Below are 14,532 nucleotides of genomic sequence, written 5' to 3' on the forward strand. Positions count from 1 at the left end.
ATAATGTCTTCACAATAATAAGCACTCATAACCACCTTTATTATACATTATGTCAGTTAAATATAAATGGCTATAATCTAAGACAGAATGATTCATTACAAATATGTGATCATTAGTCTGTGTATCTGTCAAATGTCAAACGGGGATTAACTATTAAAACTAACTGGGGAGGAAGCTAAACAAACATAGAAACAAACTCAGGATTGCACAAATGTACAGAGTCCTAATCTGCTTCACTCACGATAGGGCACTGTTGTGTTCTGCAATACTGTTCTATATTGTGCTACCACTAGGAGGCACTGTTCCATAATTAATGCTAGCTAATTTACATACATAGAGCAGAAGAAGAGTGAACCTCAATGCTACTAGTCACGTACTTTCATGCTGCTGACAGTTCTCAGTAAAGAGTGTTAAGATCCTCCTGCTTGTCTTTACTTTGAAGCTTCACTACACCACAGGCACGGAACTGAGATATACGGCACAAGACAGTCAAAGGAGACTTGGAGTCGTGAGAACGGAGCTCTTGATAATGGCGTGGGATCCCGATGGCACGGCCCTTGCTGAAGTGGAATTCAGCAAACAAGAACGTGTTGGGGTGGAATCCATCGGACACGAAGAGGGTTAACACATAACCATTCATAATGAACTGATATAATGTATCATAAAGGTGTATAATGTCATCACAATGACTTTTAACCATAGTTATAATGATTGCTACAATGACTTATAGCTACTTTATAAGGCATTATTAAGGCCCTTATAATTCCCTTATAGGCCTTATAAAGCTAGGCTTCATAGAAAGTGTTACCCAATGTATTGTAAGAGAAGATAAATCAATAACAACATTCATAAATGGAGCTATTAAAAACTAGCTGATGATGAATCCCAAGATGTTGAAGAACAAAACGTTTCCAGAGATTCCATTCAGAACTAAAGTCATATTATTCTACTCAGATGCCTTTTCAGATCTTTTCAGCATTAGAAGTAGGGTAAGCAGATATCTGTGTGTTCCTGAATGTGCCATTTATATCTGTGTGCCTCTGTGTTTCTCAGTGATAAGGACTGGGGTGTTTTAGTTATGATTTTAAGGTCATACGTTTGGCCCATGTGATACGAACTCTGTGATGAACACTCCTCTCCCTTCAACTGATACAAAATTAACAGTTTTTTCCAATAATATTCACACTTGTCTCAATACCATGCCCACTTCTTCAAATCTCTTCACAGACACAAACCTCAGAACATTAGTTAACCATTGTTGCCAACCACCAAACAACCACCAAAACACTTCATACTTCACCCAAAAGTGACTCATGCTGCCATAACTATAGCATATGCTCTCTCCCATTAAACTAGGCAACTTAGTGTTGCATTGCAAAAGGAAAGAAAAACGTATGACACCCCGTATATTTTGTAATACAAAATAAAACAGTTAATATGAAATGTAGCTCCATGCTAAACTCTCAGTGGTATACTATAGTACAAAAGAAACTGAGCAGGCACTTTTCTTTACCAGTGCAGTGAGTAAAACAACATCACATGAGACTATCACTAGAAGTGTCCTGCAGCCCTAATGCTGATCAGGGGTGAAATTATGAACTTCACATTTACAGTACCGCAACATTCTCCCTTGCCTTGATACTTTAGGAAAGAATCTTTAGCACAGCTTATTCAAACCTAAAATTCTCCATATACAATCAATATTTCAAGGCAAGCTGTTGCCATGACACCAAGAACAAACATTTGTGATATTTTGGTTTGCCTGTCACAATACTGTATACTGTATATCACTTTTGAGTGTGGCAAATGAGTGTGGCAAATGTACCCTGTGTATGCAACTTTGGATAAATATGTTTGTTACGGCTGCATTTTTGGGTCACTTTGTCTCATTGATAGCCCAAGACTTACATGTACAGCAGTAATGGTGGGGAAATGTCTTCAGCGACAACTACATCTATATTTTTCTCTTCATACATGTTGTAGGTACACCTGGAATTCATCCATTGCATATGGTTTAATCCTGAACCTACGTAAACAGCCTCTACTGTAAACCTTTAACCTGATGCCACTTGGACCACAAAGACCACTAGTTCCATGTATCTTTAGCCTCGCAACAAAGAGAATAGACAACGCATGGCAACAAATGTCTAATACTTCTCATTAGCCAGTAGCACACTGCTTACAGAGATTAACGCCTGGCTCACATGACAGGCATTGCTTTATGGATGCTTGATGGATGATGGAGGCCGTATCTGGCGCATTGGTGGTCATTGAATGCATTTTGTATCTAAGCAATGGAAAAGTATCCATAGTTTAGTTTGCATAAGTGTTTTGAAAAAGTGGACAAGTTGAGTGTGTTGAGACAAGTGTGAAAAGGAAAAAAAATGAAAAGTCATGTTTGTTCCCTGTCTAGTAAGCGAAGGTGGTGAATCTTTATGTGAAGCCATGCGCTCTCTTACTTGATGCGCCCCATTATTCCTGATTTTTCTACCATTGCCTGACTGAGGTCTCCGTTCCTGTGGTATGAAATTACTAACTTATTTTGGTCTCCTTGGGGAGCCTCTCTATCTGAGAAATTTAAATTGATAAAAAAATGATTAACAGACCTTTACTACACACAATACAAATGGGACACTTTGTATCAGTTATATTTAAGCATTAAACATGTTCTTACAGTAATGAATGAAAACACGTCATGATGATTTCTAGCTGGCTCTTGCTAGGCAGCGATTATACAAGTGCAAAAGTTTGGTAAAAAGTCTGCAACAATCCAAACCCACACTGATTGACTGGCGAATCCATACCATGGGTCAAAGTAATTGTAATTATCCCCTGAAGAAATATCACTTTGAAACAACACTCTGAATCCATTTACTAACCACCTACACCCAATCATTTTAGAATATGTGTTTAAACTTCATTACACCATAACAACTACTTAGTGTACCAGGAAACATTGATAGTTGGCAGGAGTGTCCTGTTACTTTCGGCCAAAATGCAGATGGTTTTGTATAGACAGAAGTGTGAACAGTTCATGGACAGCAAACTAATCTAGCACATGCATCAAAAGATCCAATCAGGAGTAATACTAGATACTAGAATGAGACAAACACAAACCTTAATGTCTGTAGTTTACAGTGAGGGCTACTTAGTCCTGCAGAGAGAAGCTGAATTCCAGAATCCTTCAGGTCATTGTTTGTGATGTCCAGTTCGGTCAGGTAGACCAATGACTGCAGGGCAGAGGCTACAGCCTTACATGATTCCTCTGTTAGCTTACAGTTAGCAAGACTGCATAGAGTGAGAGGTAAAGAGACAGAGAGTAGTTAAGAAAAAAAAATGTGTGCTTGGAATTCTTTTTCATCACAAAATCCTCCATTTGCAGAAATTAAAAACTTTGTAGCATTACAGCTTGACTGCTTCCTTTATAAATATGTCTTGCCCAATTTGGAGCAATGCTCTGTCGCTATCAAAGTCACTGTCTTGTTATAGAAAAACACATGTGTGAAAAGAAATAGTATGCATCAATGCCAGTGTGAGAGGATATACAGCAGACCACTCTTTTAGTTTACCACCACAGAGAACATGGAATAAAGCTTTGCAAACTTGTAGAGCCTCCTTCAAAATGTATTTTTGTGTCTTCAGTTCAGTGTGGATTCAATGCTATACACACACGCGCACGCATGCACACATGAACAAGCACGCACACAACACCACACACACACACACAAATGGACAACTCAGCAACACATTCATACACATTAGGTTCAGCACCTGGAATTACTGTTCCTCAAATTCATGTCTTGTTTCTTAAGCTTTGAGCTTTTTCTATGGCAAAAAAATATGATTATGTGTATAAGGCCTCTGTGAACAGTTTTACTGACTTCAGTGTCTCCAGTCGGCAGTTTGGGTTTCCAAGACAAGAGAGCAGCTTCTCTTCTGATGTTTGCAGATCACAGCCACTCATGTCCAAGTCACTTAGTTGAGAAACACAACACTGCAAGACTGACGCCATGACCGCACAGGAGCTGTCCTTGAGTCTACAGCAGATGAGTCTACAGAGTGGGAGGAAGCCGCTGTAAGAAACATGTTCTCTACACCTCTTCAATTTCCAAACAAGAAATACTAGAAAATAATTAAATGTAAGAAGACATGGGTTCTCTGTCCAACTGTTTTTCTCTTAATATACAGACCTGACTTTACAGTCTTGATTCAGTGGTTGATGGAGCAGTTCTCCTCCACTATCCTGAAGCTCGCCGTCACTGATGTCCAGCTCTCTCAGGTGGGGGTTTGCCCCCTGAAGAGTCAAGGCCAAAAACCTTCCAGTCAGTTTAGAGCCAGCAAGTCTGCAAAACAAAATTGTGTAACAGACTATCACAAATTGTGAATTCAGAGAGCAAATTATGCCTAAAGTAAAACATTAATGGTGCTATTGTCAGCCAGAAAGTCTGAGTAGAGTGAGAGGTATAGAGACAGAGAGTATAACTTGGCATGGTAGCAGGACTTAAAACAATACTGTTCGAAAGTTTAGAATGACACAGACAACTCCTAATTTTTACTAAGGTACTGCTGTAGCAGGTAGTTTGGTGACTGCAGAGCACAAGCCACAATCTCAAAGGATTTATCACTGTCTGTGATCAGCTAGTCTGAAAGACAATCATGGACAGAACAGTAAACTGTAGATCACTTTAATTTTACACAGCACAAAAATAACAAAAGTGTAGTTATTCCTTGTCCCCTCCCTGCATATTTATTTTTATGTGCAGTATCTGCTAATCATATGCAAACGTTTAGTAGTATGCTTTTGTGTGGGGCACATAGGAGCTAGCCTTATGGATATCATTGTATCGTCGATCATCTCGTGTGATTGCCTCTTCAAAGATATTTTCTCATGTTCTTTGAGGGAATTTAATTCATCACATCTTCAGCCTGCAAAATCAATCTTCAATTAGTCATCTTAAAGTGGAGAAAACTTTAGAGAACATACCGAAGTTTCTCAATTTTAAAGTGAGGATCCTTCAGTGTAGAAAATAACAGGTTCTTTGCTGATTCTCCAGGATTATTGTCGCTCACATCCAGCTCTTTCACATAGGAGGGATTTGCCATCAGAGTGAAAGCCAGACAAACATAACCGTCATCTGAGATATGACAATCAGAGAGCCTGAAAGAGACACACAAAATACACATACAGAGAAGGAGAGAGAGGGTTGTGACGAAACATAGCCATCTTGGATATCAGGCCCAGTAAACCCCTAGGATAAAGTCTGGGTCATTTTACATTAGCTTCTGATTCATGATAGCGATGGAACTGCAAAATAACTATTCTACTGTTATTCTGTATAATTTGTATCTGTAACATATATTGATGTTTCCTGCTCTGATTGGCTGCTGCATGGTGGTTATTGTGTGAGCATACGTATAAGTGCTCATATGGGGGACTGATGCAACTGTTAATATTGCTATTCTGTTGTTGTAAGACAAAGTGTAGCCTTATTTTCTATCTGTAACCTTGGATGTGTACTCTGTCTGTCTCACTGAGACCTGAACCACTCCCCCGTTTTTACCCTTTTATCAACCCCCTCCCCCATAGATTAACCCCTCACCCCACTGTCTACCCCTTCCTCACACCTATAGGGTGTGGTCATCCCCTCCCCTATTGTATTATACCTGACTGAAATGGTTTAAATACCAGCTGTACCAGTGCACAGTAAGGTAGGTCTTTCTCTGAGTACCAGCTGAGAGGGGGTCTCCACGAGGAAATAAACTACAGAAACCTGACTACATCCTGTGGTGCCTTCTTCAACTTTGGTTTGCTAATTTATATTCAATCAATTGCACTGGCAATGATTGAGTATATCAAAAATCTCATCCCTTCTCTCGTACTGCAATAGTGTAGATTTGGGCCTATCAATGATGAGGTTAAGACAAGACTTTTGCAGTCAGATAAAATGTTAATTTAACAAGCACAAGTCATGATAATATTGCTGGGTTGTACTGTAACAGTAAAAAAAAGCAGAACAGCCAGGTTTGTTGGCACGGCAGTCAGAGCAAATACTCAATGTAGTATTGGAGCTCCATTTTATGAAATATGAACAAGAAAAACATTATCACTTGCCATCAGTCCCAGTAATTACACCTTAGGAAGTCAGCAAGTCAACCCCTATACTCTCAACCTTCCAGAGCCACAGTGAAGGCTTATTAAGGAGCAAACTCTCATCCATGTACAAATGAGTACTTCCACACCAGACTTTCAGCATGTCAATGACATCAGATGCTTCTAATATTAGAGCCTGAAGTGAGAGTCTTCTATCCATAGATCCCTGATGTTCTGGTATTAGAAAATGCTAACTCTCAAGAAGCATTCAGACTCCTACAGATGACCATCGAGCTGTCAATCCAGCACTGCAAAACAGTAGCCTACATTATGCTGTTTAAGGTTTGCTGTAAAAGTGGGAAGAGTACTAAACTAAATGTAGTACATTTATTGTGTTAGCAATTCAAACGAAAAAAAAATTATGAACAGAACACTTTCATTATCCTGCCATTCGCTAACTTAACCGGAAAAAACACTATGCACTCAATACAGCATCATTGTTTATTCCATCTAAATGCTGTGGTGGTGATGTGTGATACAGAACTATGCTGATATTGTTCATGTTATCCGGAATCATGATATTGTAAGACCAACCTTAATGTCTGCAGTTTACAGTGAGGACTAGACAGTCCCTTAGAAAGAAGTTGGACTCCAGAATCTCTCAGGACATTTTTGCCGAGGTCCAGGTCTAGCAGGGGGCTTGCTGACTGCAGAAATGAGGCCACAACCTTACAGGACTCATGTGTGAGTTTACAGTCTTTAAGTCTAAAAGACAGCATGAAAAACACGTTTTAAATATGTGCGTAATATAGAAAAGACACTCTTGAATAAAATTCACATGAGAAAGAAACGAGATAATTACAGTGAGTCTGCTGATGTCAAAACAATGTTGTTGATTTAATACTCAAAAAATTGTGAGAATTGTGTTTTGAAAACAATAAACCTTAATAAAAGGAACGTTTACACTTTGTAGGTACACCTGGAATTGGTCCATTGTGTTCGACTTCAATTAGTAACTTGTGTATGGTTTAAACAAAATATATCTGAAACCTTAAGACTTGAGAGAAACACTAAATAAAACTAATGTGACGCAAATGTACAACCTAGCTGTTTTGTTTTTTCTGGTTACACACATGTAAGACTCTTGATCACACAGTAATAAAACTCAATGATGCTTCTCTAAAAACAGAAATATTACTTGCTTCAGTATTTTCAGTCGGCAGTTTGGGTTTCCAAGACTAGACAGCAGCTTCTCTAATGATGTTTGCGGATCACAGCCACTCATATCCAAGTCGCTCAGTGGAGAAACACAAAACTGCAAGACTGACGCCACGACCACACAGGAGCTGTGCTTGAGTCTACAGCAGATGAGTCTACAGGGGGGAAGAAGCGGCTGTAAGAAACATATAGTACTAGTAGAGGACCTCTTATTTGGAAATTGACGAGGAGTAAAGATGGATATGCGTGAAGACATGGGTTCTCTGTCCAACAGCATTTCTCTAAATATTCAGACCTGACTTTACAGTCTTGATTCAGTGGTTGATGGAGCAGTTCTCCTCCACTGTCCTGAAGCTCGCTGTCACTGATGTCCAGCTCTCTCAGGTGGGGGTTTGCCCCCTGAAGAGCCAAGGCCAAACATCTTCCAGTCAATTTACAGCCAGCAAGTCTGCAAACACAAAATTGTGGAACAGACTATCACAAATTGTTAAATCAAGTAAATGATGGAGTTAATCTTGTAAGATTCATGATCAAGCAGCTGCTGTGACCACCAGCGGAATACCCCAAATGGTTATCTTATCATGGTCAAAAAGGAAAAGTCCCCTCACTGAATTTCCTCAGACACCTGGGGTCAGGAAGCAAACTGAGGTGTGAGTGACTGCAATTAATCATAGTATGGGAATGGGGGAGGCCATTGAGAACCATCTCAGACAGAGCAACCAGATTATCATATACCACAACAAAAGGTTGCCAGACCTGTTTGCATTACAAGCCTAGCTCATTTACATTAGAGGCCTAGGAGTGGTCTTAAAACAGTATATATGCCTAGAATTGTGAATGCTTGTGATTCAGTCCTACACAGCTGAATCCGGAGTAAGGCTGCTTCGTCACTGCACATTATTGGAATAAAGATGGCTGCATCAGAAACAAAGAAACTTCCTTCATTTCTTACAATTGGCGAGCCAGCCCATCTTGCAATTTCAAAAAAAAAAAGAAGAGGGGAATTGGTAAGTATTCTACTAAAAAAACGTTTTTTTTTCAGGAAATTTGCACGTTTAAAACAACCTAGAAAGGAGGTTTAAGAATAGAAATAATCTGTTTCATGTCTTTATTCCATTAATAAGCAGGAGGTGTCTGGCTGTGGGTTAGCTCTGTGCAGTTTTTCTAAAGATTCTAAAGTAACTGAATCAGCCCGAAGTAGTGTGGTAATTGAATTGTATCAGAAAACCTAAAGTAATTGAAACAAAGGCCAGACTGTGAAAACGTTTTTGAAGTAACTGAAACAAGTAGCTGAAAAGTAGTGTGGTTTATGCACTAAGTCCTGTTGCCTAAGGCAATTTCAAGAATACTGTTGTGCCCGATGGACAGAGGCATAATTATTAACCGGTGTATTTGTGAGTGTGAGAAAGAAGTGAAGTCAGCCCGACGAATAATGAGTAGATAATAGCCAGTAGTTGAACATGAAGCATTATAGACATACATTCAGATTTTACGGCACAAATCCATAAGCTTGAGATGGGATCCGAAGTAACGGGAAAGATAAATAATTTGAATTAAATTGTGTAGGCCTACGCGCTTGACTGTTGAAAGGCGCTATTTCATTGTTCAGGACGGAAACGTCATAGCCTAGCCAATACGTGACATACGAAGCATAATACCAAGATTGATTGACATAAAACGGAGATTGTTGTTGTTAGTTTTTGTTTTAACTTTAGAATGGAAGATATTATTGTTCAATACATCAGGAAACACGGTTCGCATGGAATATTTGACGGAATAGAGTACGCAGAGGATACGCCCTACGAGTGGGCAGGGTCCCGGTTTGAAAATTACTCCAATATACCAAAACACACAAAAAAAGGGAAAGTTGCAAATGCCCTTCAAGGACTTCTTGCCACATACAAAGTGACCAAGAAAAGATTAGACGACGTAGAAGCAAAGAGAGACCTACTGAAAGAAGAGAATAATTCACTCTTATCACGTCTTAATGACGGCTTGGCACACATAGAAAATCTTCAGATTACTGAAACGCTTTTGAAAAGAGAAAATGTGCAGTTGCAGAAAGAAATGGAAACTCTCATGGCTAAAAACAAATTGTTGAAATCATCAGTGGAAGTGTTGTCAGGTGAATTAGATTTGGTGGTACATAAGGTTAGCCAGTTCTCCATTAGCACATCTGATATTGGCAACAGCAATGCCGCCAATGAGGAATGTTGGGAGAAACATTCAGATTCACAGGATAGTCAGTGCCAATATTCAGGTGTCACGGTAAAGTACCCAATGGCACCAATTAACTCCACCATTGTGCGGAATGCAGCAAGTGGAGAGGAGGTAATGTCACACACCATAAAATGGCTTAGCCCCTCAGAGTTAGCAGTAGTGGTACAGAGTGTGGGAATATTTGAACCTGGGACACAGGATCCGGTAGAATTTCTATCCAGTCTGGAGAACTGCGTGGACATATACAGATTGACAGAATTTGATGCTTGTGTTGTGTTGAGCCTGTGCCTTCCATCTACATTATCAAGAGCCTTGACAGATAAAGTGAAGAATAGGATGGCAAATAATCAGGACCGAAAAAAAGCACTACTGGAGGTTTTGGGGATTGCATCTGTCAATCCAGAAAGGTTAGCAGAGGTGTCAATGACAAAAGGAGAACATCCCGCAGCTTTTGCACATAGGTTACTGGAAGCTTTCACAACGTACAGTGGTAACCCTGACATCATGACTGAGGATATTGGCTATAAATTTGCTTTGATCAACAAGAGTGATCCCCAGACTCGCTCTGCCATAGAAATGTTTGTGACTCATCTCTCGGGCTATGACGAAATTATTGCTAAAATGACACAATTTTACAACAATCAAGCCACTTCTAAGAAATCACACCCTGCTACAGCTGTAGGATGTAAGCTTGCCCTGCAGAACAGGAGACAAAGAGGGCCAGAAACCAGTTCGTCTAGTTGGCAACACAGAGGTAATGGCTTCAGGAGAAGCAATCCAGTGGGTGTTATATGCTATTCATGTGGAGAAGATGGGCACATTGCAAGACACTGCCCTGGTAGTGGGGGAAGGTATGAACAATGACCAAGTTCATACAGGAAACGGGAGAGACGCCCCTAATTAGTGACAACACAACCTATCCAATCACCTTCGCTCTCATACGCCCGCGCTAGTTTAAATCCTCCGGTCTCCAGGCTCACTCAGTCTGAGTGACGCCGCTTATTTGCTGGAAAGGTGTGGATGGCGGGGAACTCACGGTCTTACCGTAGCCCGAAACCCACTTCACAGAAAGACTCCTGTTTTGATATGCAAACAGCACCTGGTAAAAAGGACTAATTATGTACACTTCTGTATCTTATATTTAACGGGAACACCACGCAAAGAGAGCTCATGCTCGGACAAAGATTTGCTACGCGTTAAGAACTCTTGCCGTCCACACAGAGGCTTATAGGATAGCCTCCACACTGTAAGACCTTTTCCTCATCGATGGATAAGAATCGTGATTTGGATACGTTTAGATATTCGAAGGACTGTGTATTTCAATGGATTGGCAAACTGAAGCGGAGCTGTATGTCTTAAATCGCAACGTATCCGCATCTCCACCCTGGAAAGCACTCCAGTCCCCGCGACCGCAGCGGCTCCAAGAGTTAATGCCGCTTCCGGAAACCACCGGGCATCTAGCCTCGCAGGGCCTATGCGTCTGCTGTGCCAAATGGCCGCCTCGGAAGCTTTCATTCCTTCTGCAGCAGCCTTTACACACGCTCTTCGCAGCCAGATAATCGCAGGTAATGATGTCAATCTTGTTAAGATTTGTTGTGCCTGAAGAAATACTCTCCTCAATGTAAGGTTACTTTAATGACAAAGATGAATTCCTGCAGCAATTCACAAATAACAATACAGCTACAACCAGTAGCCTAATTTCTACATGCACTATCTAACATTACTATCAGCAGGAAATGAATCATGATGACAAATGATAAATGATACTGATAACAAGAATGATAATGGACTACATGAATTAGGTTTACATGCTTTATCCAACCTTGTAACAGGAATTTTTGTCATGTTTACCATGCTTCGCAAAAGCGCATGCGCGAACATCAGGCTTCTCACTCTGGCTTGATACTTGATCAATGAATTATTGTTAACTTAGCTCTTCCACTTAACGATGTTAAATCGCGGAAATGGTTGAGATTACTGTCAATAACAAGTTGAAAGCCAAATGAGGGGTTTGAGTTGTGTCTGCTGAAATTTGTTGGCATAACACATGCAAGTTATATTACAGCTCGTTCGTCCGTTGAGCGTTAGCTATACGTTGAATTCTGCAGCATTTTGAGGCTGTTATGCTCAGTAACGCTACATAAATGATGGAAGAAACATACACAATCAACGGAGTTTTGCTCAGGCTCACATTTAAAAATGCTTGCCTTTTATAAAGGCACAAGATGTCGCAAACTTTATCATGCAGTTCTTGGCAAACTCCCTCGGTAAAGGTATCTCTACATACTCTTTACAGCCTTCGGTGCAGACTGGTATGCTCTGTAGTTGTGCAATGTATGGAAAGACTAGTTCCTCTAATGACATGACATTTTTTCTTCATGTTTGATCTGAGGTCAAGTGTTTGTTTTGTACCTAGGGTTGTGTAGGGAATATCACTGCTAACACTAGTCTTCAGCACAAACTAGTATAACTAGGTCAAGTGTTGTTGTTTTGTACAGTTGTGTAGGGAATATCACTGCTATTACTAGTCTTCAGCACAAACTATTACAACACCAGATGCAGTCTCTGATTTTGTGGAACTAGTTCCTGTAATGGTATTTGTTATTCAAACATGAATCAGGACTTATGAGTTTAAGGGTAACACAGACAGACAGATGTGATATAGTAAATGAGCTTATGTTTAGCTCCACATTTTTATAACTAAATGTGCAACTAAGTTAAAAATAAATGTAAAATTAAATAATTGTTCTCTTCTATTTCATAACCACTTTGTCTTACCTAATTGCAATAGATAGCTTCAATGTTGTGCTTATACACTTTAAATAGACAAATGTAAGACACTATTTAAAGATTGGCATTAGTATTTTAATCTTATATCAGTTGGTTGAGCCCGAGCTTTGATGTGGAAATGATAAAAGGCCATTAAAACCATAATTCATTAAGGTACTTTACTTTTAATACTTAAGTATTTGAAGGCAAATACTTTATACTTCCACCTAAGTGGAATTCAAAGTGCATACTTCTACTTTACTGGAGTAATATTTTACACCAGGTATCTATACTTCACTTAAGTACGTAGTTAGTGTACTTCGTCCACCACTGTTCTGTTGGGTAGCGTGATATGCGGGCTTCTCTTCCCGAGGATAAATTACTTCGTATAGGGGAATGATTCAGTCTTCAGTCCGCCGTTTCTCTTTTCAGCTGCACACTATATGAGGTTGGGAATGGCCAAATCACACTGAATTCTTATGACTGCTTAGTCTCACTTCACCTCCTTCTGTGCTGCTTTCACGCTGTTAAACATTCCAATTATAAACTCCTTCATTGTGCATCTATCTATTAATCCAGGAATCTCTGTGTGTCAGAGTGTCCGTCTAAGGCGTATCTCCCTGACGGTATTTACGTTAGTGTGAGATTTCGCTTGTAGCTACTCATGTCGTGAACCTGTGCATCCTTGATTTTGAAGATTTGAATTCATAGTTTGCGAGATGTTTGTATTTTACCGTTGCGCTAGGCACTAGGGGTAGTGAGGCACTATGGGCGGACCCATGCGACGTGAATGATGTCAGTCATAGAACAGTCGTTGTCATAGATGATACCCCAGCTGATGCGTATGGGCCCGGCATGTAACCAACTCTCATTACCATGTTAAGTAGTATATTGTAGTTGAGGTATTCCTATAAGAGCTTTCTATTCAACGTTGCTGGTTAGCTAGACCAGTAACCATGCGTCATGCATCAACTGACGCAATGAGAGAGGTTCCGATGTGTCCCGATGTATTTGTTGTAATTCGTGTGTACTTTGTTTTCTCAATATTGTAATAATATAAACTCAGTCTGCATTTTCCCTGGCTGGGAGAGGCTGTCATTCGGAAGATACTGTGTGTGATCGCTTACTCTGGGTTCATTAAACCTGTCAAAGCATGAATAAAGGGCTGGGTGCCATCAAAATCACAACGCAAGAGTGGAGTACTACACCACTACAATGGTAGCTTGATAAAGCCTCGGAAGCTTTCAGATTTTACATTGCTTTCCCATCTGTTGCTATGGAGTCCACGAAATACACGCAATTCTCGCGTAAGTTACGTTGGGCTTTCAATCCCACTTCAGACCTTACCATGTCCGATCTCTTACTAGATCACGACCACTCACTCTAATTTTAAAACTCAAACTGATACATTTTGCAAGGGTGTGCCTATCATTATTTCTGCCTCTAACAATGATTTCTGTCCCTTATCTTCCATATCGCGCCTCCCGATGTTCTGCTGCCCCGATGAGCCCCTGTTCCTCACACTGGACTGCAAGCCCATGACCAGAGCCTGGTCTTCAAAAGCTGGAGTCCATTTGCCAGCTGCGGCTTGGATCCTAAAGCATACACGCCTCATTCCTTCAGGATCGGAGCTGCCACAGTGCTGCGCCTAAAGTACCGGCTGCCACCCTTAAAGAATGGGCCGCTGGTCATCTCAGCTTATGAACACAACCCTTCCCCGTCTACCTTCATGTCTCCACCCGGCCGACCTTAAGCAGATGGGTCCCCCCTTATGTGCCGTGGTTCTGCTTAAGGTTTCTTCCTGCCCAACAGGGAGTTTTTTCTTGCCCCTGTTGCCGTTGTGCATGCACTAAGGGGGTTCAGGCTGGGCCCTGTTAAGCGCCTAGAGGCAATTGTATTATTATGGCGCTATACAAATTAAATTGAATTGAATTGAATATGTCAGACCTAACGCCAAAGACATTGTCAATGGCCAAAAGCTATGAGTAATGCTCAGGTGGTGCTGGGACCCCTTAACCTGTTGTTTATTCTTCACATTGTTGCTCTTGGGGGGCGTCACTCCAGCCTGCTGTCATTGTTCAGGCATTCTTATTCTATTCTTCTTTCTATTTATCACAGTCACTGGTAGGTCATTAGCAACCTCCGTCTTCGACCTGAGGTACACACATTGTCGCTAGTTATCGACACTGGTATTTTAGTTCACTTAGCTTGCCCATGCTTTCACCAAGGCTGGG

At 40.6% G+C, this 14,532-nt stretch overlaps 1 protein-coding gene across 1 annotated transcript in view; it reads right to left on the bottom strand.

The window, feature by feature from the left end:
- Positions 1 to 14,532, bottom strand: part of LOC308366591 (NACHT, LRR and PYD domains-containing protein 3-like) — a gene marked incomplete at both ends in the record, with an annotated part of 39,242 nt that overhangs the window by 3,990 nt on the left and 20,720 nt on the right. Inside the window, one exon of the mRNA XM_080840307.1 lies at positions 3,118 to 3,288. Within this exon, the coding sequence (XP_080696433.1) occupies positions 3,118 to 3,288 (171 nt within the window). The remainder of the gene's footprint in view (positions 1 to 3,117; positions 3,289 to 14,532) is intronic.

This window comes from Sprattus sprattus (assembly GCF_963457725.1).
Source record: "Sprattus sprattus genome assembly, chromosome: 1".
Lineage (NCBI taxonomy): Eukaryota > Metazoa > Chordata > Actinopteri > Clupeiformes > Clupeidae > Sprattus > Sprattus sprattus.